This window comes from Otolemur garnettii, unplaced genomic scaffold (assembly GCF_000181295.1).
Source record: "Otolemur garnettii isolate 467f Iridium unplaced genomic scaffold, OtoGar3 scaffold00048, whole genome shotgun sequence".
Classification (NCBI taxonomy): domain Eukaryota; kingdom Metazoa; phylum Chordata; class Mammalia; order Primates; family Galagidae; genus Otolemur; species Otolemur garnettii.
This window is the reverse complement of record NW_003852443.1, coordinates 6,523,950-6,550,678: the sequence shown is the minus strand read 5'-3', so window position 1 is coordinate 6,550,678 and position 26,729 is coordinate 6,523,950. Positions and strand designations below refer to the sequence as shown.

Below are 26,729 nucleotides of genomic sequence, written 5' to 3'. Positions count from 1 at the left end.
TTAAAACATGTAACACACAAGGATAATTTTTATATTATAAAGTTACAACCCCAGAAGTGCATTAATGTACATAGTTATCATTCACTAAGAAAAAAAATAAAGTTACAAAATGAAAATACTACACATGAAAATATGCAATTTCTTTCAATACAGTTATAATTCTACAGTGATAGGCATCATATTTGTGGCTCATGATTAGTGGTCAGGGATATTTACTAGAACAAAAAAGTTCTCATGAAGTCACAGTTTTTAAAACACATTCCCATGTAGAAATCAATATTGCTTATTCTTTTTTTTTCTTTTGAGACACAATTTCACTATGTTGCCCTCAGTAGAGTGACATGGCATCACAGCTCATAGCAACCTCCAATTCTTGGTCTTAAGTAATTCTCTTGCCTCAGCCTCCCAAGTAGCTGGGACTACAGGTGCCCACCACAACACCTGGCCATTTTTTGCTGCAGTTGTCACTGTTGTTTTAGCTGGCCTGGGCTGGGTTCGAACCTGCCAGCCTGAGTATATATGGCTGGCACCATAACCACTGTGCTACAGGCACTGAACCAATATTGCATATTCTTGTTGACACTAAATTCTGTTCCCATGAGTCAGCCTAAGTACTTACAAACTATTCATATATACCTTATCATTTCTTCGATATCCTTTTCGGAAATTAAGAATTAACCTTCTGAGGATTAATTCTCCAATTTGTGGAAATTTTGAGTTGATAATTGCCACTAATGCTGCATAAACATGCGTGAATATTGGAGATGCACTCTGTGCTTGTAAGATAGATCTGGACAGCAGGCCTCTGTTTAGAAAAGAATTTTTAAAAAAAGAATCAATAATAATAAATCAATTAGAAAAAAGAAACTTATTTAAAATCCAGCAATATTACTCCTCTGTAAATTACCCTAAAAACTAAATCAGGACTAAATGGAAAGAGTTTGTCGTATTAATAAATAAAAACGGCATTTCAGAAAATGCAGTTGAACTGCACTTGAACTTGTAATTCTGTAAAACAAATAAGGTCTTACTAAAATTTTCCTTCCAGTTTTTTTCTCTCTAAACAGATTCCTCTTTTTCTAATCTGTTATATCTAATCATGAATTTGAGGCTTTTTAATGTCCATAAAAATAATTCCTTTAACATATCCAAGAAAGTGAAGGAAAAAAGGCCTACTTCACAAGTACAAAATTTAAACAATATGAAGTTTCTACTATGGGTCAATCATCTATATAAAATTAATTCTGTGATTAGAGATTAACTGGGGTTGTTTACATCTTTTAGGCTAAATACTCCTATGAGAGATAAAGACACAATAAAATCACTGCAAGATTAACGCTAAAACAGTAACAGGAAAATAAAAGGCGCCTATTTGTAAGTCATTTTGAAATGGTCATGCATTTGATGTGGAAGGGAGGAGATGCTAAGTAGGATATCTGAAGTTATTTTTAGCAATGGAATGACAAATAATCATTAGATTGCTAAAAGTCAGAAAAAAATGCCTTAATAGTTAGCAGGTTTAGGTATGACAATTGAATCACTAGAGTAGAAAATGAGAAAAACAAACTGTTTGTGAATTATACTATCTTAGGCAATCTATATAACTTCTCTAAGTCTGCTTTTTTTTAGTATATGTGCTGCCGAAGCGAGCACTAAGTCTGCTTTTTTTCTAAGTAAAATAGAAATACACTTACCTTCCTCTAACTATATTTTCTTGAAGAAGCTCTTGAATAATAATACTTATGTTGGAAATATTGACTTTGTTAATAAGACCATTGATTGACTTCTTTAGGGCCTCCCAGCTCATCCTCTGGTATGCCAAGCTAAAAAGAATTGATTTCAATAAGTATTAAAACTTTGTCAACAAGAGGCTATATAATAAAAATGTAAAAGTACATATTGTTCCTTTATTTTTAACATTATATTCACCAAATTACCCTAAAGTGCATACAGAAAACTATATTTCTGTAAAAATAAGCAGATCATAACTCAAAGTATATTTTATCTTTTTGTACATATACTGCTTAAATATAGATCACTTTCTTTTAGTAAAACAGTAAGATTATGTAAGGACAAGGATGTTTTGTTCTTATGTCAATGCATATTAGTCACTCAATTCATGCTTATTTTACATTAAAATGCTTCACTTTAATTGGAAACCTTTTAAAATAAATACAACTCAAAAAATTTTTGAATTTTTAACATGAAATACTCAAATAGAAGCCACAAAAAGGAAATTTTTATTATGTTCTTTCTCATGAACAGGTAACAGAGACAACAAAATTAAATGTGTTAAACCACAAAGGAATGATATTAACTATGGGAAAAAGAAAAATCTGAATTTCAAAGACCATCTCTATATTTCCAGAGTAGTCCTACAGCTGTACCTGCTGATGCTATTTTTCACCTTAGATTTTGGGTCAGTTAACAAGGAGGTCCTTGAGATTGAACTGATAACGTCTACAGTCTTTTCAAGCTCTATAATTCTATGGAAATTAAACTCTTTCTGTGGAATGTGATTTTAGGTGCAGGAATTTTTAACCTCTTCTCTTCTATATACATTTCCGTAAGTTTGGTGAAGCTAGTAAATTTCCTAGAATAATATATACATGAAAAGAACAAGTTTCATGTATTCTATGTGCTTATTAATACATTAAAATAACAAGAAGCGGTGGTAGGTCTAATAACTACTCTGATTTCCAAGTAGTACAACCATGAACAATATTCTGAGGTATCTGCAACAAATAGACTGCTAATACTATCAAATGTTGCCTCCATTCTCAATATGAAAATAATGCTAAACGTTAGATAACAGTAAAAAGAAGGTTCAATTTTTTTCCCATATATGTTCATGGACTGACTGACTGAACTCTACCCACAGACCCCTCAAAGGTCTGCATGTTAAGAATCCCTGTTCTCGTGTATACCAGGGAAGAGTACACAGATTAGCCAACAATGAGGATAAAAAACAGACTAACCTGCAGTTAATTTTATTATTGTTTCTAAATTCTCTATAAATCAAGTATCTCTTTAGTATCTGTATCCAAGACCACATCACTATACCACAACTCCATCCATTTGTTGGGCCACTATCTCTAGAAAAAGTATCACCTAACAACTAGATTGATCAGTAAGATGCTGCTGTTATATAATTACAACCTCTCCTATGAAACTGATTATAAGACTATATCAAATACAATCATACAATCTAATTAGGAAACCTACAATTCACCTGATTACAGCAAAGACTCTAGACTTCTCTTAGAGATGTCTACTTCTCATTTGCACCCTCTGAAGCCTATGAACAGATCTTTGCTATCTATAAAATAATCTTTTAGGACTGCTTAAAATTGCATATATTGCTCACTCTCCCTTGCTCACTTAATTTATAAGGAAGCAAGACTTGGATTAACAAAATTTCTAATCTTCTACAATTAGGATTGCTTTGGATTGGATTAGAGAAACTGAGTACTTCTCACTAATGCTCTCACTACTGCCTACTGCCAAGAGCAAAATACCTGTATAGTCATAAAGTTCCCACTAACCACATAGCTATCTCCAAATTCCTTCTCAATACAAAGTTCCAAATACTACTAGCAAGTGCTAGAATATGACACATAAAGAGAAACTTAATTTTTAGTTTTGAATTTATGTCATCTAATGCCCCTTTCTAGCTCTTCATATTTTTTAATTTATTTCAAATATTCATAGTTTCTTATGTATAAATGACATTTCTATTTCTAGGCAATCTTCAAAACAAATTTAGATTTCATTTATATAAGGTTCTCAAGCACTTTTCAAGCTGCCATTGAAACACCCATGAAAAGATGTGGAAACATTCCTCCTGGCTCACCTTGAATCTGTTTTTCTTCAAGTGTAGCTACCTTCTATCCCAATCTTTTTACTGACTACCAGGCAATTAACTATTTCAATCTATTTTCCTAGCTATCATCTAAGTTCACCAGAGGAAACATCTCTTAAGGATTTAGCTATATTTTCCTAAATAGTTTCTCATCATCTCAATTATTTTGAAAAGAGAAGAGTGTTTTGACTATGATTGTTTATGTATGAATTTTGTTTGCCTCGGAGTATACTGAAACATTATGGTCCAAGAAAAGATAGAAACAAAGAAAACTGCAAATTTATTTTTATAGATTAGTATAGAGGCTGGCAAACTATACCCATGAGCCAAATGCAGCCTACTACCTACTTTTGTATATAAACCTTCACTAGAATACAGTCACACTCACTTGTTTACACATTATCTGTGACTATTTTCACATTGCAATGGCGGAGTAGCATCAACAGAGAAAAAATGACTCACAGACTCAAATATTTACTATCTGGCCTTTTTGGAAAAAAAGTAAAAAAAGGGTAAGTAATCTTTTCCTCAAACTCCTTAATTCATTCATGCCAATTAATTAATTAATTAATTAAAGATTTATGAGCCACTGCAGTGCTTGCTCCTAAGGAGCTTATGGCATCTAAAGAAAAGGTCTCCAATTTGAGGTCTCTTATCATTGTGGACTAAATTCTCAATAGCCAGAGTTAATTAGACAATTGCTAATCTGCTTTTCTATGAGGATACCATTGCCTTGTATATTTAGTGATATCAACATGCCTGTTTTTATCTGTAATCTGTTCTTGCATCATCCTGAGCTTTGCAGGGGGAATGTATGCTCCGCCAGTGCGAGTAAGGAGAGGATCCAGCTCATCTTTTTTCTTCTTTGCAGTAGGTTCATCCTGAGCAGAGGAACTCTGGGTTACTGACGGTTCTGGGCTTCTTCTCCCAGGAGATGGAGATTTCCGCGACCTTTTCCGATCCACATTTCTTTCTCTTTCTCTGCGTTTTTCTCGATCTCTATTTCTAAAATATTAATTAAAACAAAAAAAGAGTAAAGACAATCAACATAAAATCCATTCTTACAATGAACTATATATCAAATGAGTGAGATCATGGGTAGGCCCCACAAATTCAGACTAGAAAAAGTGGTTTATAATGGTAAGGAAGTGCTTCACAGAGAAAATGTAACTTAATTAGGTCTGGAAGGCTTGATAGGATTTAAGTTGGGGGCAAGTGGGGAAAAAGGGAAGAGAGAGGAGGGTGGCGTTTTGCAACTAATAGAAAGGGTGATTACTGAAAAACTGAGGAAGGGAGTTAAAGTCAAAATGAGTAGGACAATCAGAAAACAAAGAATCATGTATTTGAAAAGATGAGTTTGAGTTAGACTGTGAAATTTAAAAAGACAAGCAGATTTTTACACTTAAGACTTTAAGATTTTTACACTGGAGGTGATAGGGAGTCATTGAAGTTTATAAATAGGAGAATGACATGGTGTTCTGAGAGGGCAAATTGACCTATAGGTATATATGATAAATTGTATAAAGGAGAAACCAGAGTTTAACTCCAACAGTATCAATTTCAGGTGTAACACTGCAATAAAAAATGTTTTTGAAACTATTTCCTGATGGAATTGGTATTCTTATTAGATATCTCAAAACATCAGAACCTACTGGTTATTTGCAACAATGTGAAAAAAAATTTCTAGCCACAATAACTATTTTCTGTTAACATAAGTAATTACCCTTTCTTAACTAACACTTTTTAAAATAATCAAGAAATTAATCAACAAAAAGAGAGCAAGCAATCCCATCTATCACTGGGCAAGAGACATGAACAGAATCTTCTGTGAAGACAGACAAATGACTAACTAGCAAATGAAAAAATGCTCATTGTCCCCCTGAGATATCACCTAACCCCAGTGAGAATAGTCCACATCACCAAGTCCCCAAACTGCAGATGCTGGCACAGATGTGAAGAGAAGGGAATACTTGTATATTGTCAGTGGGACTGCAAACTAATACAGCCTTTTTAGAAAGAAGTATGACGAATACTCAAAGAACTCAAAATAAATCCTCCATTTGATCTTGCAATTCCATTACTAGGCATCTACTCAGGAAAAAAAAAGTTTTACCATAAAGACATTTGCATTAGATTGTCAATCACACCTCAATTTACAATCACTAAGATGTAGAAACAACTTAAGTGCCCAACAAAACAATCCATTTATGAAGGGATTAGTAAACTGGTTTATGTATACCATGGAATACTATTCAGCCATAAAAAGGATGGAGACTTTATATCTTTTGTATTAACATGGATGGAGCTGAAACACATTCTTCCTAGTAAAGTATCAAAAAAATGAAAAAGCAAGTATCCAAAGTACTCAATACTAATATTGAGCCAGTAAATAAACTAATATATGTCCACACAAGAGAAAAAGCCAATTCAAGTTGGTGGGGATTGGGAGGACTGGTGTGCTCCCACCTAATGGGCACAATATAAGGGTATGTGACATACCTCCTGGGTGCAGGGCACAACTACAACAGGGACTTTACCTAACAAATTCAAACAGTGTAACCTGATCATCTGTACCCTAATTAATCTGAAATAAAAAAGATATACAACTATTATGAACCTATAATACTTAAAAATTAAACAGCAAAAAGAAATCATCCTTCATGCCTATTTTACTAAAAGATTTTCAAATCAGAAGTAGATTTTGAAATTCATTACTGCTGCCTTTTTTACATCTGTGAGATTGTTTGTTGATATGTACTATATTAATATTTTCTAATACTGTATGTGTATAACAGGAATAAAGCCATTTGATCATGTGAAAAAAAATCAGGGTACTGTTCTACAACCATCAAGAACTAACAGGGAAGAATAAGTCCTTGCTTTTTGCTATCTTTCCCCAGAGAAAAGTTTGTCCACTGAGCTGTTTTTTTACATGTGTTGCTTTGAATCTCAGATCATTCTGTTCATGCTTTTTATAACTATAAGTTATAGGAATACACTAAATAAAAGTTTCATATCATTACTGCATCACCAGTAAACTGAGATACATTTTAGCTAACCCTAAAGGATATGTTTGAGATGATCTGTTCTCATAGCAACACAAAGGAGGGAGAAAAGCAGTCACTTTCCCAGGCAGCTTACGTAAGAAGTTTTGAAACTAAAGTATAAAAGATTCAAGGGACTGCCAATGCGGATGGTCAGTCTGTGTGTATGTTAAAACACAGTGAACAGAGGGAGGTGGGGAAAGTGGTTTCAAATATAAATCCCAAGTAGTCACAAAAGCAGGTATGCTAAATTCTCTGCATTGATTTGCAATTCAGTTGCTTCTTATTGAAAAGTAGCATGTTCCCAAAGAGTAGCTTCAGCAGGGATTTATTGACACTGATTATGACTCTTCTAAGAAACACTGTTTAAGACAGCTATATATAATCATATCCTTACAACTATTGTTTCTGTTCAAGTGCTGAAGTTATAAAATATATAATCTGAACAGAAACATTTTGGGGCTGTTAGCTTTTATATTCTACATAATATCTAGCCTATTTACTTCACAGTGTGACTCTGTGGATCACACGAGACTTTATGTTCATACACTAGACCAAACACGTAGAGTTATGCTAAAGTAGCAGAGTCTGGGGTTGTAGAAAAAGACACACGCTTTGTAGTCAGAATTGAGTTCAAATTCCAGCTTTAATATCTACCAGACGGCTCGGCGCCTGTGGCTCAAGTGGCTAAGGCACCAGTCACATACATCTAAGGTGGTGGGTTCAAATCCAGCCCAGGCCTGCCAAACAACAATGATGGCTTCAACTAAAAAATAGCCAGGCATTGTGGCGGGCGCCTGTGGTCCCAGCTACTTGGGAGGCGGAGGCAGGAGCCTCACTTGAGCCCAGGAGTTGGAGGTTGCTGTGAGCTGTGATGCCACAGCACTCTACCTAGGGGGACAGCTTGAGGCTCTGTCTCAAAAAAAATATCTACCAGATGAATAACTATAACCTCAGGTAAACTGCCTAATCAACTTGAGCCCATTTGCTTATTTGTAAATTGGAAAAATATAATACCTAGTTTATAAGAGCGTTGGCAGTATTTGAGAGAGTATATAAAATGTTAGTTTACCAATTATGGTGGCAGTAGTTGTTTTGTTTAAGGTATTCATTAAGGTGACAGCTGAGGAATCTGGCTTTGGGAAGTTAATTTAATCTGACATTTCAGAATAAGGTATATGTTAGAAAGCAATGAGAAGGAAATTTTGGCTGTAGTTATCAAATAATGTGCTTAGATCCAAACTGCAGAGGAATTTGGTCAAAATTCTAGTGGGGGTATAATCTTGGTATTATGGAACAGATAATGTGTGAGACAAATCAAAAAGGATATAGCTCTTAGTGAGTAATAAATCAAGGGAGACAAGTTTTTGAAATAGGGTGACGAATAAGGGCAAACAGGAAAATCAGGATAGAGCTGGTTTTATGACAATAATAACAAAGGCAGAAGTCTTTGAAGGAACTATGGAAATGACTGTCAGAGAGACAACATGGGAGACAGATCACAGTTATTTTATAAAAACACTAAAATAATGGAATCTCTTAGTTTTGTCAGATTGATCAAAAATACAATCAAGATCAACCACTTTGTATAACACTAGGAAATCTGAATTCTTCCCATTTTCTATATATATTCAAAGTGCTATTGACTCAACACTTTTCACTACTCAAATTGATATGCTCTAGAAAATTATATTTTAAAAGTTTTTTCCTGATTATCTACTATGTTCAGGCATGGTAGTAGGACAGAAATAACTTTAAAACCTAAATAATCAAATAAGACACATTATCCTCATTTTACAAATGAGGAAACAGACTAAGAAGAAATTTGCTAAGAAATTTTACCAAATGTCTGTAAGTAGTAATTAAAATGCAAACTCTAATATGTATAACTAGGAAATCTAAACTTCTGTTACGCAACACTGCCTCTTTAAAAAGCCAATTTCAAATGACTAGTAAATCATCTGCATCACTACTTTTCTCAGAGCATGGACACATGTAAGTTAGTAGAGTACTGCCTATGTAGTGACTCTGTTTTAGGCAGTTGAAAATATTTCCAGCTACGGAATTCCAGTTAACCTCTTTCTCCTATAATGAGGTGCCCAATCATCTGCGCACCTACTTTTTCGGAGATTACCATCACCTTTACCTGGGAATCTCTTTACCCAGATGCATTAATTTTTTCTCCATTCTATTTCTCTTGAGCAAATACAGAGGTCCTTTAGTGAGAAATTATAAAATGCTGATTTCTTTCTAATATAATAGTCACCCCTTATCTGGGGTTTTGTTTCTGGGTTCTTAGTAAAGAATGGTCAACCACAGTCTGAAAGCAGGTGAGTAGAGTTAAGAAAGAAAAAGAAACCATATTCACATGACTATTTTTACCCTATATTGTTAAAACTGTTCTATTTTAGTACTAGTTATTTTTGCTAATCTCTTACTATGCCTAAGTTGTAAATTAAACTTTATCATAGGTATGTTTGTATAGCAAAAATTATAGCATATATAGGCATCCACTGGGGGTCTAGAAACACCTTCCCAGTGGATAAGGGTAGGAACACTACTGTATACATTGTAAAAATTATTACTAATTTCTCCAGGAGAGAAAAGGAATTAAAAATAAATACAGATCAATAAAAAGAGTTCATAATACTTCCTAGTTTTCAATGAAACATTAATAGACTTACGTCTGACTCTTCTTAAACACTGCCCTAAGAGTTTCCAAAACACTCATGTTCCAATATTCTTTCCTTTGAAGAGGAATTTATATGCCCTCCATTCATTTCCCCTACTCATCTCTCAACCAGGTAAATCTTGTAGGTCCTTGTAGCCAGAGGAACAGGTGAGTAGCCAAGTTCTCTGAGACTCAAGTAAAAATCATATTTATTTATTTATTTTTGAGACAGATTCTCAAGCTGTTGCCCTGGGTAGAGTGCCACGGCATCATAGCTCACAGCAACCTCCAACTCTTGGGCTCAAGTAATCCTCTTGCCTCAGTTTTTCTATTTTTAGTAGAGACGGAGGCTCGTTTTTTGCTCAGACTGGTCTCAAACCGATGAGCTCAAGTTATCCACCTGCCTTGGCCTCCTAGAGTGCTAGGATTATACGCATTGGCCCACCAGAATCATTTATATTAGAAAACAGTTACAAATTAACTTCATTCTCAATGTCCCTGTCCATTATGCAGGAAAGTAAATTTACTTCACTTTATATCACACAATATAAATTTCCTTCAGTTAGTAAAAAGCCACACACACACACAAAAAAATCATATAAGACAACCCTTCTTGTAGTACAATTAATAACAGCTTTGGCTTTAGAGTCAGACGAACCTGGATTTGCCAATGTTATGCTTCAGAAACACAAATTACTAAATCTATTTAGGCCTAAACACAAATAAACTTATAAGTTTAGTAATTTATTTGTGTTTAGGCCTAAATGATAACATACCTGTGATAAAGGTTTAGACATACCACTATCTACTTCACATACGTACTGCAATATGGAGTTAATTCACATGAAGTGCTTATTAGGAAGTCCAGCACCTAAGGACATCAATTATTGCTAGCTGTTATTGTTATTATTTTTATTATAAAGAGTAAGGAAATGTAAACAAATACAATTTCTCTACAATTAAAATTCCCAATACTAACCGTGACTCCATGCTACCATCATGAGAATGACCTCTTCTCGAATGCTCATGGTCTGACCTGCTATAATCAAAGTAATCTCTATCCCGTGGGGATCTTTCCTGTTCTACACATCTAAATATAAAGAAAACGAAAATTTTAATTTGAAACAGTTAAGTTATAAATACTTAGGAAAGTCATATATTGGTAACACTAATGCTGCTCTATGAATGAACAAGATCTTGTCAAACTGTTTTTTGAGAAACGTCTCATTTTGCTGATACTCATTAAGTCAGGATTACAAAAACTTTCCATTTATATACAGCCAAGCATTTCTTAGAATTCATCAATCTTGTTCATCTTGTTTCATACTACTGTCCTTAGCAGGATACATATCTGCATATCATATATGGTTGGCAGGAAAAAAAGGCTATCTTGCAAGTAAGTCCTTTTGCTCAGTCAGCTCATTTATCAAAAGACTGAACAAATGAGACCAATGACATCAGTCAGCCTCAATAAGGACCACTTTACTCCAAAAACTGTATTTATCACCTGTTATCCTTGAAAATGTATTATTAGATAGCAGTGAGAATAGGAGAATAGATTGAAATTATTAGCAAACAGGATGGATAGAAACAGATCTGTTACTTGAATCTTAAAATGACAGAATCTTAAGAAAAGTTAAATAAATACACATATAATAAAAATACAGGGACATAATCCATATTTTATATACATATCTGCAATAAGTTATATACACACACACATCTATATCTATGTGTGTATATATGTGTGTCGAGAAAAAGATGCATTTTTTTAAATGTAGGAGGTATACAGATAATTGGCGAAGGGCAGTTAAGTAGTCACAAACCAGGGACAGCAATTAATTTGACATCCATAAAGCAAAGGTTTTTAGAGATATTTAGTAGAGTGAATAAGAAGAAGGTAAACAGGGAATAAGGAAGCGCTCAGACAACCAAAAGAAAGTTTAGAGGATCCTTCTCCCTTCATAAATTATTTTTAATAGTCATGAAAAATTTTATAAAGTTATTATTTATAATAGACCATATTTTTGATGATCTTTTAATGGTCCAAAGTGAAATAATTGTAGTTCTAATATGAATGCATGATGCACATTAATAGTAACATTTTTGGATCATTGATCCTAACATAATTATAAGATGATATAATATACACAAAAATATTTTGAAAACTATAAAGAGCTACATAAATTTAATGGGAAGCAATGACAGCAAAAAAAGTACTTCAAATAGTGTAATTTCAACTCAATTTTCCATTTTATAAACTCTTATTCTACTAATATTTGAGATACTAAAATTATTCCCTTTCACCTAAAAATTATGTAAAATCTAGAACTGTTTACAAGAAACTCCCCAAATAGTCACTCAACAATGATTTCTTTATTGTAGCTCACTCCTAATATTAGTTACACCACCATTAAAAACCAGTTGTCCCCCCTAAAATTAGAAGCAAAGAGCTAAATTATTATATAAGCTTACTATGAAAAACTGAAATTGCATTCAGAATGTATCAAAATCATTTACCTGTCTTCTGGAGAGGAGGTCCTCTGATATGAATTATGGTTTTCCCTTCTGTCATGACCAGAAGAATGCTTTAAAAGTGAAAAAGGGGGAGGGAACATTTCAAAAATTATTTATGTTAAACATACAGACCAAGAATATATGTCTCAGAAAACTGAAGTACTTTAGAAATTACAACAAAACATTTTTTAATCATAGGAGTAGTTGTGTTACCTAAAAACAAAACTATTTTCAGGCCATTCTAGATGGGCATGTCTGTGGCATATACCTGTTTTTGCTATGGACCAAATATTTCCTTTTAGCAAAAAAATTCAAGGTAGAAGATAATTCTCAAAATTTTGTTAACACTTAAGTTCATTATTTTATTTCTATGTAAAAAGTTATAAATTTTTAAAATGGTATTTTTATAATGGAATCCTCCAGGTGAAAAATAAGACCAAGGCCAGAGGTTTTCTAGTAAGAGGTCACTTTTATGGTTATGCTTAAGTTTCATAATACTGTACTTACCTCCTATCTCCTTTGGCTTATGAAAACCAGAACAAACTGACTCTAACATATTTACAAAAATTCATTTTTATTTTCAACAAGCACTACTTTTTTTTTTTTGAGACAGAGTCTCACTCACTATGCCACCCTTGGTAGAGTGCCATGGAGTTACAACTCACAGCAACCACAAACTCTTGGGCTCAAGCCATTCTCTTGCCTCAGCCTCCAAAGTAGCTGGGACTACAGGCGCCCACAACACCCAGCTGTTTTTTTGTTGCGCTTGCCATTGTTGTTTAGCTGGCCCTGGCTAAGTTCAACCGGCCAGCCTTGGTGTATGTGGCTGACACCATAAGCACTGTGCTATGAGCGCCGAGCCTTCAACAAACACAATCTGAGTGTCTGATATGGCTGGTACTATGTTAGGCTCTAGGTATTGAAAAAACAGGACTTTTAAGATACAAGTTCAATGCCAACTCCTTTTAAAAATAACTGATATACACCTATTATGAAATTAATTTAAACCTTTTTATATGAAAGTTATAACCTAATAACAACCTAAGGATATGGGGGGGGAGGGAGGGGGAGAGGGTGGAGGGAGAGGGATTTGAGGGTTCACTTCTGTGGTTCATCTTGCAAGGGTACAAGTGAATCTTTCTATGAGTAGAATATGAATGTTTTGACATAATAACTAAGAAAGTTACTTGAAGGCTATGTTAACCAGTTTGATGGAAATGTCATGGATTGTGTGAAAACACCACACTGTACCCCCAAAGTGCATCAATGTACACAGTTACCATTCAATAAAAAAAAAAAAGAAAAAAAAAACTGATATACAAATATAAGAAACTTTATATAACATGAGATTGATAAGACATGTACCACAAGGCAGAGATATGAACCATCCAGTTTGAGAACATATCTTAATCTAAAAATACAAATACATTAAAGAAATCAAAAAACTTATCTCCGTATATAGGCAAAATTTTTTATATAATTGGTTTACGTTAACACTGACAAGCTTTTCTTTAAAAATTAAAATAATTTTAATTAACCTTACTGGAGGGAAAAAACAGTGTTAAGAAAGTCTAAGAAAAAAATAAATCAAACAAGTGACTTGTTCTGGAAACTTATATGCTTGACTCCCTAATGAGAAAAAGATGCATTTTAAAATAGAAAATTATTCGGAGTAGAAATGTAAATAAGATCCAACTTCCTTTGATTTTATGACTATCTAATTAACAGCAGTTTGAGTCTAACATAGTCATAAGTATATTGCCAAAAGAGTCTCATTAACTAACGAAATTTTCTGAACAGTATGCACTAACTCATCTATGTAGGTAAATAAACAAGTAATCAATATTTATAATTTAAAGTAGCCATCATTTGGCTGTTTTTTACATTAAATCCTACTATCTTAAAATCTTGTTTCTTTCCAGTTCTGCCACTTAAGACATGTTATGTGGTAAAATATAAAAGGGCACACAAGAAAAGTCCCACTTTCTGTCTCCTAATCAGCAATCCTCTCTTGGAACAATCATTGTTTAGATACTTCTGTATGTATCTTTTTAGAAGTATGCCAAGCACATGCAAAATTTCTTTCTCTTTTTGTACATAAATGGAATCACATCATATATAGGGGATGTACCCTAATTTATTCAATTTATATGTATCTTTTATCATTCCACATTAGAACACATACATAGTAGATCACTGTGTTCTAATTAACCAATCTGCTATGTTGGACATTTAGGTTGTTTTCAGTCTTTATTACCTTTACTTATAAAAGCTATTTAAAAGTCTAGGTTCATTTGCTTTTATGCAAACAAATATGTCCATAATACAATACAAAAATAAAATTGTGGATTAAAGAATATGTATTTTTTAAATGTGACAGCTATTGACAAATTACCCTTAAGCAAATATCCTACCAATAGTGTATGATTATGCATGTTACCTTCCAATTTTTATGTTACAAATATTTTGATCAAAACTACACTGAGAAAAAAAGTTGCCTGAAGAAAAAAATCACTTAGGGAGACAGCAGATTAAAAAAACCACATATCCATACGGTCTACCTTTTTGATACTGGCATTTAAGGATTTAGGGCCAGGCACAGTAGCTCATGCCTATAATCCTAGCACTTTGGAAAGCAAAGCAGGAGGATCACTTGAAGCCAAGAGTTTGAGGCCAGCCTGAGCAAGACTAAGAAACTGTCACTAGAAAACTTAGCCAAATATGGTGGAGTGAGCCTCCCTGCTATTTGGGAAGCTGAGGCAGGAAGATTACTTATGCCTAAGTGTTTGAAGATATAGTGAGCTACGGGGATGCCACTGTACTATAGCTCTTCCACAAGAAAAAAAAAAAGAGAAGAAAAGAAAAGATTTAGGAAACAAAAAGCAGTCTTCTTTTTTGAGGCAGAGTATCATCCCACACTCTGTCACCCCAGGCAAACATGTAGTGGCATCATCATAGCTCACTGTAACCTCAAACTCCTGGGCTCAAGTAATCCTCCGGGCTCAAGCAATCCTCCTGCCTCAGCCTCCCAAGTAGCTGGGACTACAGGCCCACCAGGCCATGCCCAGCTAACTTTTCTAAAAAAATCAGTATTCTTACTATTGCAACATATGAAATGGTAAAAAAAATTACAAATATTAAATGGTTCATTAAGAAGAATGACAAAATGTAACTAGAGATTTTCAAATTCCATTTCCTACTTTTAGTTTTTTTTTTTAACTCATTTGGTGAGTCTTGTGTTTAGGTATGTGTGTATGTATGGTGAGAGATAAATAATTTTTCTCCATAAAGAGCATAATCATTCATTGACTATTCTATCCTTCTGCCATTGATTTGACTCCCTGTATCATATACCAAGGACTCACTGAGTTTGCTTCTGGGCTTTATTCTGTTCAATTTGTATGCTTTTGATTGATTATTGAATAAATATTTATTCTGTGATTGGCGATAAAAACATGTGTACATATGTGTGTTTATTGTGATTTACATAATAGCAATATTATAGGTTCCAGATAAAGACAAATCTCCTTAGTTAAAAAATATCCTGTTTCTAATATATACAAAAAAATTTTCAAAATTATTTTGCTTAGCGATACAATGAAGTAGAATTGTTAAATATGTATGATATAGGTTTCTATAAAGCTTAATATCAATGTCTTAAGCCGTACAGAGCACAAGATCCACTCAATTCAACGGTAACATAAAATATCGTATTCTTATTATTTATTATAAGACATAGTCCTTCCTATGTAGACATTCTGAAGGATACAAATGATATAAAAGACCCTCCAGGAGTTTATGATCTTGTAGGAAAGAGATGGTTATTAAAATTTCCACATTAAGCACATCAGATTGTTACGTTCCAGGGGTGAAGGCTGTGGGGAAAAGGAAGAGGAGATGAAGTGGAGAAAGAGGAGGAAGAAAGGAGAGGGGAAGAAAGGCGAGAAAAGAGAAGAGAAGAGACTGAGAACAGTAAGAGGGAATTATTTTGATTATATTAGGGAGAAGGCCTCAATTCTGTGCTAATGATTTTTAACACATCTCAGCAACATATGTTGTGAGCAAGAGGGAGAAACCAAAAATATTGAAGTCGTGAATCAGAGGATTTCGTAAATATGACCAAGTAACAAATGACTGGCATGCATAGTAAATGCTAACAGGAAATCTTGAATAGATTTCACTGAGGCAGAGTACTGAGGGATGAAAGTGAAGGGGGACTTGAATTTGGCCTCAGTGAATGAGTAAGTTAAGAGTCATTTGGGGGTTATGCTCTAAATATTAAGAACTTAAGTCTCCTTAGTTCCCTTATCGTAGAGTTTAGATTATAAGTCGGGGCAATAGTTCAAAAATTTACATACTAAAAATTGCCTTTAAAAATTTTCTAAATTGTGGGCGATGCCTATGACTCAAAAGGGTAGGGCACCAGCCCCATATGCTGGAGATGGTGGGTTCAAACCCAGCCCCAGCCCAAAACTGCCAAAAAAAATTTTTCTAAATTCTTCATTAAGCAGAACAAATATGATGACACAGTGAGTCACCCGTGGCCTCTAACATAGAGAGCACTATGAGACAAGAGGGAAAGGAAGCCTGAGTCCAGAGGCTCTGAGAATCCACTAGGCTCAGAGAACAAGTGCTTTTTTTTTTTTTTTTAACAGACAGAGTCTTACTATGTCAACCTCAGTAGAGTGCCCTGGTGTCACAGCTCACAGCAACCTCAAACTCTTAAGCTATTTCTCTTACCTCAGCCTCCCAAGTAGCTGGGACTATAGGCACCCGCCACAACACCCAGCTGTTTTGTTGCTGTTGTTGTAATTGCCATTGTTGTTTAGCAGGCCAAAGCAGGGTTCGAACCCGCCAGCCCCAGTGTATGTATGTAGCCAGTGCCCTGGCCACTGAAGCTACAGGTGCCGGAGCCAGAGAACAAGTCTTAAATAGGAAGAGAAAGGAGGACTGAAAGAGGTAGGGAGTTTGCCCCAGTTAGTTAAAGAAGCTGCAGTAAAGTTCATGGGAAAAACAGGATCCTCTGCTGAAGACTTAGGAACCTCACAGAACCTCACAGATGAGTCTTCAGAACATCAAGGGAAGACGTTTACCTGAAAAAAGAACAGGCCCCAACCCAGCTAGTGGACATGCTGTGGCTAACAAAAAGGAGAGATGGGCATGCTGACTAAAGTCACCCACTCCTGCGCTGGCAGGTGATGCCACAAAGGACCCATCAGGACCACAAGCAGGAAGCCTAGAGAAGCAGAACATGATGCTGAGAAAGACTGAACATTTCTCTGTCTGTGTAAAAGGCACCAGTCTAAACACTGTAGTGCTCTTGTCTGTGCTCTGGACAAGGACTCTTCTCTTTTTATCCTCATCTCTTAACACAGAATATGCCACCTACTGGGCTCTCAATAAATTCATTGTTTAAATAACAACAGACCAAAAAGCACAAGACCCAAAGGGGCAGATTTCAGAAGAATATATAGGAGGGACCAGATACGACCAGATAGAACCAGCTTAGAAGAGAGTGAGCCCTTCGGCAATGGAGGTCCACAAGGAGAGGCTGGGGATCTAACTAGAAGGGAGCCTGGAGAGTGTCTTCTCACACTAGATGGAGGTTGGAAAAGATGACAATAGAGGCTACCTCAGTCTACAAGTCTATCAGTTCTGTTTAATAGCAGTCACCACACACCCGGTCTTGTACCTAATGCCTGCTGCCAAGGAGCTCATAGTCTACTGGTTCTCTTCAAAGAAGGAAGTTTAAGGTGAACAACTAGTGGAGAAGAGGTAGAGAGACATGCCTATGTGTATAAGCAAATAAAAATACACCTTCCCCTTTATTGACTCCAAAGCCCAGGAAGTAATGTGCTGGGTCGAAAAGAAAAGGACTTTAAGTAATTTGTTCTTCCACCAAGTCCACTCACAGGCAGAACAGTTTTGAAAGCAGATGAAATTACTGGTCCATTACTGCTCAGACATCACATCCTACAACTTTCCCCTGCACCTAACTCCAGACTCTGCCTTTGTACTTGCTGCTCCCTTTGCCTAGCATACTCTTCCCCCAAATATCTGCATGGTTAACTCTCATCTCCTTCAAGTCTCTGCTTAAATGGTTACCTTTGCAATGGCCTCACACTTTCTCTCAGTGCTACTAATCCCTCTTCTTTTCTCCATAGCACAAAGTTCTCTAACACCATATAACTTACTTATGTACCAAGTTTATGATTATTTTCTGTCCTACCAACTAGAATGCAAACCCTATGAGAATAAGAATTTCTGTTGTGTTCACTATTTTGCTCAAAGTTCTTAAAAGAGTCATTGTAACACAGTTAGAATTCAGTATGTGTTTGTTGAATAAATTAATGGGTACTATCTAAAGTACATCAAAGAATAACGAGCCCATCTAAGCATATGAGATATATAACAAGAGGCTCACCTTGTTAAATAGACACAGCAGGAATTTTCCCATATTGTATGTTATTTTTCTTTTATATGTGGCCACACACATGATTCAGGCAGGCAAACATGGTATGTGTAAGTGTGTATACATACACAAGTCCCCTATACATTTAACTGCTTTCTTGCTCACTGCTATTCACATCTGTCCAGCTATCTACATTTGAAATTGTGTGAGATGTACACATGATGGGATTCTACTATCTGGTTCTCATGTTCTAATTCTTTAAATGCATTTTTGTTTAAAGGATAGGTAATTAACTATAAGTTTATATCTTCTACTGTAAGTTTCAGACACTTACTTTTATCTGTGCCACACTACTTTTCATTTTCTGTTGCGGTTAATAAATAAGTCAAAGGTTCCTCAAATTGGTCCAAGTACTCAATGGTCTGAATTCCTGGCCAGTTTACTTCTTTTGTCTGCAAATATTACCTGCAAAATACACCAAAGAATGCTTTATTAACACTGATAAAGTGTACGAAATAACAATATATTCTTTCAACATAACGAACATTTGACCACCTTATTTTTCTTAATTAGTAAGTATATAATTAGTAATTAAACATTTTAAAAATCTTTAAATAGATCCACATTGCAATGTATACAGCAGAATAATTCCATGAATAAGAGAGCAAACAGAAAGTTTTATTCTAATAACGGAGAGAAACAAAAGTTAATTTAAAAACACATGTCCTATGGTCTTTAGTGAAAATGTTCTCAGTAAGGGAGACCTATACTATACCATAAAATAGTATTGTGATATTATAAAAAAAGAAACCGAGAAAACTATAAGAGAAAATCTATATAACCTGAATAAAAAATATCCAATGTTTCTAGGTAAGCTAAGAATGAAATATCCAGTGTTCTTGTAATAATGCTCATTCAGAAATACACTTTACACAGAAACCTGTGATCTATTAAAGGCACAAGGCTTTAGCTTTAGATGTATGCACATATGATAACTAAGGATAGCTCAAAATAAACCAAGCTATCAATGTTAAATGCTAAAAGGTCTTTGAATATGCTTTGGGTAAGTAAATTTTAGTAATTCTGGCAAAATGCTGAATTGACAGATATGTTCACAGGGAACTGCCATTCAAGCATGTGGTATAAAGTAATGAAATGAAATAGAAGAAAACAAAAGAATTAAAAGATATGGAGAATACAGAGAAAGACCTGTGCTCAGTACCAAAATAACTGAATAAAATTAGGAAAAAAGTTTAATTTGGGTATTAGGAAGGGTATTACAGATTATTTAACCAATTCCCTCTTTTTAAAGATAAGAACAATGAAAGTCAGATAAGTTGTTTCAATGTCCTAAGTTATAATACCAGTCAGAATTATAATGGAGACCTAGCCTAAGGATACCCAGTTCAGTATTCTTTTTACTAGACCATGCATACAGTCTTGATAGTATGAAGATAGCCTATCATTTAATTAGATGTGGATATACATAAATTGCTAAGTCAAAGAAAGTTTATGTTACAATGGTGAGCATGGCATCAAGGTCAGTAACAGAAATATATACAAGATTGTTTACAAACTTATCAATTTATGAAATATAATTACAATGTAAACCACTCCTGAGCTCATACATATGCAGCTATGCTTAGACTAGGTGCCTAACTCTCTATAGTGAGCCCATGAGCAGCCTCTTTCTTCAGACAGTTACTACTGGAATTGTGTGCAAAGCTCAGCCTTGTTGTTCTGGGCTAATAAATTGTCCCAAAACCTTACCCCACCCTTTTTTCTTTTCTAAAGAGCTGTTCTGATCCTAAGTCCTAACAGCCATATAACAGACCAGCCTACCTCAGACTTCATTATGCTCACAACTATAACTTTATTGTTTGAACTCAGTTTCAGAGTAACTTTTCTAGTAGTTACTTTTCCAGTAACTTTTCCATAAACATAATTTTTAAAAATCTCAGAATAAGTTATGTAAAACATTGCATAAAATTTGGTTCTGTGTGGTGATAGTGAGAGAAGAGGTGTGTTACCTTACCTTAAGTGGTCTATGCTGACATAATACAGGAGTTACAACCTTAATAAATCTGTGGTAGCAAAAGTCAAATAATGAAAATGACTGTTGCAACGGGGAAAGAAAGATTAGAGACTAGAAAGTTTCAGACGTAGGATTATAGTATTTTTCTATAAGAATTTAAATAATAAAGAGGGTTGATATCCAGGGCCACTGCATAGCCTATGTGGCAATTTTGTGCAAATTTTAAAAAAGGGTACCTTGAACTTCCATTTCTGAAATGGTTAAGAAATTCCTATAGGACCCAGTCCTTTCACAAATAACCAGAAACTCTTAACAAAACACACCACCTGATGCTCTGCAGAATGAAGTAAAAACAGGCTGATCTGAGAGGGGAGTAGATAGATGCCTGAGAGAAAGTAATAACATGAGTAGCTGCAGTTTGTACCATGCATGGGTGGCTAAAACTCTTGACAAAAGAGCTGTAGCCATTCTCATTTGAAGAACAGGAGAACAGAGTTTGAGGCAACCATAGCTGCTAGAAAGTGAGGAGGAATCCAGGAGGGGAGGAAGCCAGCAAAGGGGAACCCCATGTGCTGGGTATGAACTCTCCCTAAATCTCCAACTACCTCTGAACCAACACATGTATAAGATAGATACCCACTAATGGATATAAGAAGTGAATTAAAGATTTGAACTACTACTCAAAGAGACTAGAGTTCGTAAATGTAATTCCAACCAAGTTAACCACGGAAAAAGGTCACTGCCCCTCAGGGGAGTGTAAAAGAATACAAAGTCTCTAAAATATAAAGTAACAACATCCAGGGTACAATTAAAAATAACTCATCAAAAAAATGTGGTCTAATCCTAAGGGGAAAGACAATCAAAGGAAACCAATGCTGAGATGACCCAGACACATGAATTAGCATGTAAGGTTTTTAAAGCACATGGAAATATGCAAAAGAAAATATGTCTGGAAAGTGTCAGCAAAGAGAAACAATAAAACAGAACCAAACAGAAATTTCCAGTATGGAAAATATATGAAATGAAACTTCACAGCATAATTCATAGGAATTATTCAATCTAAAGAACAGAGAGACAAAAAGCTGAACAGTATTAGGGACACATGGAACAATATTTAAGGGACCAATATATGTATAATTAAAGTCCAAGAAAGAAAAGACAGACAGCCTGAGATAGAAACAAATTGTCCCCAAATTTGGTAAAAGACATAAATTTACAGCTCTGAGAAGCTCAGAGAACATCAGGCAGGATAAATATAAAGAAAACCACGTCCAGTCAGATAACACAGTCAGTAGTCAAACTGCTGAAAACCAAAGACAAGGAGAAAATCCTGAGAGCCAAGACGCATTGCCTACAGCAGCAGTTCTCAACCTCTCTCCTGCCCACAGGAACTGTATTAAAGGGCCAGGACATTAGGAAGGTTGAGAACCACTGGCCTACAGGGAAATAACAATTCAAATTACTGGTGACTCTTCACCAGCAACTAAAGAGAGCTGAAGACAGAGGAACAATTTTTAAAGTGTTAAAAAATAAAATGGTAACCTGGACTTTAACTCCAGAAAACACAGTTTTTAAAAAATGAAGACAAAATAAAGTCACTGCCTGATTAAATAAACAAAAACAACTAAGAAAAACAAAGAAAATTAATCTCCAGGAGTCCTGCAGTACAACAAATGCTAAAATAACTTCTTGAGGCCAAAGGGAAATGCTATTCCATGGAAAGCCAGATTTTCAGAAACAAATGAAGATCACCAGAAATAACTTTCTCAAGAAATATCAAAGACTACTTTTTATCTAAAAGAATGTTTATACTGGCTTGCATTATAATATTACAATGCATGTAGACGGAATATATATTAGTACATATGCGTAGAATGGGCAACTAAATTGGACTTACACATTGCAAGGTTTCTACATTTTTTGGTGAGATTATGCAACATTAAGCTGCATATTAATCTCTATGAAGCCTGAGAAAAGTTAAAGATATAAACGGTGTTCCTGAAAGAAATGACTAAAACTAAATTTTAAAAAATATAGCTTAAAAGTCTATAATCAAAATGAAATTTAAAAAAATTTAAAGAGAAACAGGAACAATCCTTATCTCAGCAAGATTTGAGGCCCTATTTGCCTTAAAGAGATGACTTTGTATCATACACAAATTGTATGACTGTTCAAAGGTCCTGTTTCTGTGGCTACAAAGGTTTAGAGCCATCAACTCAAAATTTTACTCAATTTGCTTTTGCTCAAAAGTAATGGTATTTTTTTCTACCTCTAGTACCGTAATCACTGTATCATTCTTAACATTCTTGTCACTCAGTATCATGTATACATACATCTGTTCAACAATAAACAATATTTACTACACTCTTATTATTTGCCAGGCATCTTTCTAGTCACTGGGTAGACAACAATGAACAATTCTAACAAAATCTCTCTCCTGCCCACATGAAGTTTACACTCTAGGTATAAAAAGCAAATCTAAATAGAGATATATTGGCTTGGTGTCTGTAGCACAGTGGCCAGGGCACCAGCCACATACACCGGAGCTGGGGGGTTCGAATCCAGGCCAGGCCTGCCAGACAACAATGACAACTACAACCAAAAAATGGCCAGGTGTTGTGGCAGGTGCCTGTAGTCCCAGCTACTTGGGAGGCTGAGGCAAGAGAATCGCTTGAGCTGTGACACCACAGCACTCTACCCAGGGTAATAGCTTGAGACTCTGTCTCAAAAAAAAAAAAAAAATACATAAATAAGAAATAAAACAAATAGATAGATAGATAGACCTATGGAAGAGAATAGAGAACATAGAGAATGTAGAGATGACAGGAGCCATGTATAATCATCTGATCTTTGATAAACCTAACAAGCATGCACTGGGAAAAAAGAATCTCTGTTTAATACATGATGCTGGGAGAAATGGTTAGCCAAATTTATAAGACTGAAACTAGACTCATACCTCTCACTATTTACAAGAATTGACTCTTGCTAGATAAAAGATTTAAATTAAAGATACAAAACAATAAACATTCTAGAAAAAAGTGTGGGAAAAACTCTCAACAATATCAGCCTGGGAAAAGATTTTATGAAGAAGACCCCCTTGGTAATTGCAGCAACACCAAAAATAAATAAATGGGACTTAATTAAGCTAAAAAAGCTGCTGCACAGCTAAAGCAAACAGCCTTCAGAATGGGAGAAGACATTTGCGTGCTATGAATCTGACAAAGGTCTGGCAACTAGAATTTATAGAGAACTCAAACTAGTCAACAAAAACAGAGCAAACAATCCCATTTAAAAGTGGGCAAGACACATGAACGCAACCTTCTCTGATGAAGACAAATGCCCAACAAACATGAAGAAATACTCATCGTCCCTAATCATCAGAAAAATGCAAATCACAACCATCTTGAGAGGTCACCTAATCCCAGTAAGAACAGCCCACATCACAAAGTCCCAAAGCTACAAATGCAGGTACAGACATGGAGAAGGAATCATTTCTACACTGCTGGTGGGACTGCAAACTGATACAGCCTCTATGGAAAGAAGAATGGAGAATCTGCAAAGAGCTAAAAGTAAACCTTCCATTTCAACCCGCAATCCCATTACTAGGCATCTACCCAGAAGCAAAAAAAAAAAATTGTTTTACCATAAGGACATCTGCACTAGAATGTCTATCACAGCTCAATTCACAATTGCCAGTTGTGGAATCAACCCAAGTGCCCATCAACACATGAATGGATTAATAAACTGTGGTATATGTATACCACAGAATACTACTCAGCCATACAAAAGATAGAGTCTTTACATCTTTTGTATTAACCTGGGTAGAGCTGAAGAATATTCTTCTTAATAAAATATCACAAGAGTGGAAAAGCAAGTATCCAGTATACTCAATACTAATATGAAACCAACAGATGAACAACTACATGCCCACACAAGAGAAAAACACAATTAAATTCAAGTAAGGGGGACGGAAGAAAGAAAAGGAGAGATAGGAGAAGGGAGGCGGACTGGTAAACTTCACCTATTGTGCGATGTAAGGGTATATAGCACACCTCTTAGGAGAAGGGCTCAACTACAATTTGAACCTACCAAATGCCAACCTATAATCATAAGTAGAACAGTAAGCCACTTAAGCAAGGATGAAGGATGAAAGGAAAACTATGATGCCTATCACCTTAGTGGTTGGGCTTCTGTTTCCCTGTATGTCAGCTTCAGATCATCACTTAAAAGTGTAAAACGTCACTAAGTCACTGTGTTAAAATCAATTTGTATTATGAAAATGTGCATCAAAGGAGAATCACTTGTACATATACTGTGGCCACTTGAAGATGGGTGGGAAGGGGAAGAAGACAACTTGGGCACTCTTATTTTATAAAAGCATTCCCACTCCCAATATCCAACTCTCACCCATGTCTCCTCAGCTTTCCAAACCTAGAAGAAAAACACTGGTTTTCAATTGTTCTTAAACCATGAGCCACTTAGGTAGAATACAGACCCCACTGCCAGTCATAAACCACTGGAACAGAACATAAATTACAAATGTATCAATCATTAATAATTCACTGGCAAGAAAGTTACAGACATATATAAAAGAGTAACTATCAGTACTTTTTAAATCTGAGAACTTATGGGCACAATTTATACAATCCTATTTAATCCTTATAATTACCCGACCTGGATGTTTTTTCAGCCTTGATTTTCAGTGGGAGAACTGAGGTAGAGAGAGCTGAAGCAAAATGTCCAAGTAAATTGCAGCTAGTAAATGACAGAGCTAAAGTTCAAAGCCAGGTTTATCTGATGCCTAAACCATCTAGTATTTTGTCCCAATGAAAATGCCAAAATTAATAAATTAAAGTCAAACTGAGAATTATAAAATGTAAACAGGTATGGTCTCTACTGTCCAGAAAAGAGTTCTTTTCTGAACTGATCCATTCCTCCAAAATCCAGACAGCAAAGATGGTGGTGTTTACATAATGAAGCATCACTTCTTTTCAAATATCCATAATAACTTTAAAGATTCCATTATTTCATAAGCATGCCTAGAATTCACTGTGACCAGGTATAATATGAACAATAATAATAATCACTTGACTCTACTGTACAAGATTTAGAATTTTCCTTTATCCCTTTGGGGCCTTAAACCCAGTTGCTCTTCCCAACCTGCAGTTTTTAAAAAGCAATTTTTTATACATCTTATTTCAAATTACCTTACTTATTTAAATTTAATGAGTTTTCTTATTCATCAGTATCATCTTTCCCCTTTGATCAGCAAATAACTTCTGACAATCAAATACAAGCTGTTACACAACTGTGTCTCGAAATGTTAAGTATGAAATTGACAATACTGTAAAGTTGACTGTTACTGCAGTTCAAACAAAAAATGTATAATGTATTATCACTGTCCAGATTTATATAGAATATGCCTGTAGGGAAATTCTGAGACTTCAACATGTGCATACTTAGAATAATTGGAAATTCCTGCAATGAGAGCAATTCATCTAGAGTTAATAGCTCTCCCTGCTCTTCTTAGTATCACTATGTGGACTGTATGATGAATTATTAAATTTCTCTCCCTTTGTCACAAGCAACTCAGCAAAACCACACTGGCTCACTTGAGCAAAGAGAATATTTTATAACAGGAGATGTACCAGTTTAAAAATCAGGGAAATTTTTCACTTAATTTTAGCAAGCATCAGAAAGCAAAATATTTAATAACATTTGTAAGAAGTTACTTTGGCTGAAATGTACTGCTTTCTAAATTATTTCAGTAGTGTAACAACTTCTACCACTGTCACTTGGGAATCCTCAATCCAAGTCAAAGGACTCACTGAAACACACTGTCATAGAACTGCTAAAGAAATGGGAATCGACAAAGTGAATTCCCTTTAGTGAGTTCCCTACATTCTACAGAATAACAAACGCTTCGGTGAATTTCATAACATAATCGCCAACCTGTACTTCCTGCCGATCACTAAATTCACCAGGTATGCTCTCTGACTCATAAACAGCTGAATGACAGATTCCTACATTCAAGTACAGGGCTAGAAGTACAGATAGTTCTGGATATTGTTTGGTTTTTATGTGGTAAGAAATATCTGCCTGGTCTTCAATTCTTTTGTGCAGAGAATACCGCCCAAATTTTGGGATACTTTTAACAATAAAACTCAGATTGAGTGGGAAAAAAAAAA

At 35.0% G+C, this 26,729-nt stretch overlaps 1 protein-coding gene across 1 annotated transcript in view; it reads right to left on the bottom strand.

Moving 5' to 3' along the window:
* The window catches only part of CWC22 (CWC22 spliceosome associated protein homolog), a 59,023-nt gene that overhangs the window by 25,652 nt on the left and 6,642 nt on the right, over positions 1–26,729 (bottom strand). The window contains exons 2-7 of the mRNA XM_003791470.3: positions 18,841–18,971; positions 12,098–12,165; positions 10,557–10,667; positions 4,622–4,867; positions 1,695–1,823; positions 637–805 (exon numbers count right to left, since the gene is read on the bottom strand). Of these exons, the coding sequence (XP_003791518.1) occupies positions 637–805; positions 1,695–1,823; positions 4,622–4,867; positions 10,557–10,667; positions 12,098–12,165; positions 18,841–18,867 (750 nt within the window). The 5' untranslated portion in view covers positions 18,868–18,971. The remainder of the gene's footprint in view (positions 1–636; positions 806–1,694; positions 1,824–4,621; positions 4,868–10,556; positions 10,668–12,097; positions 12,166–18,840; positions 18,972–26,729) is intronic.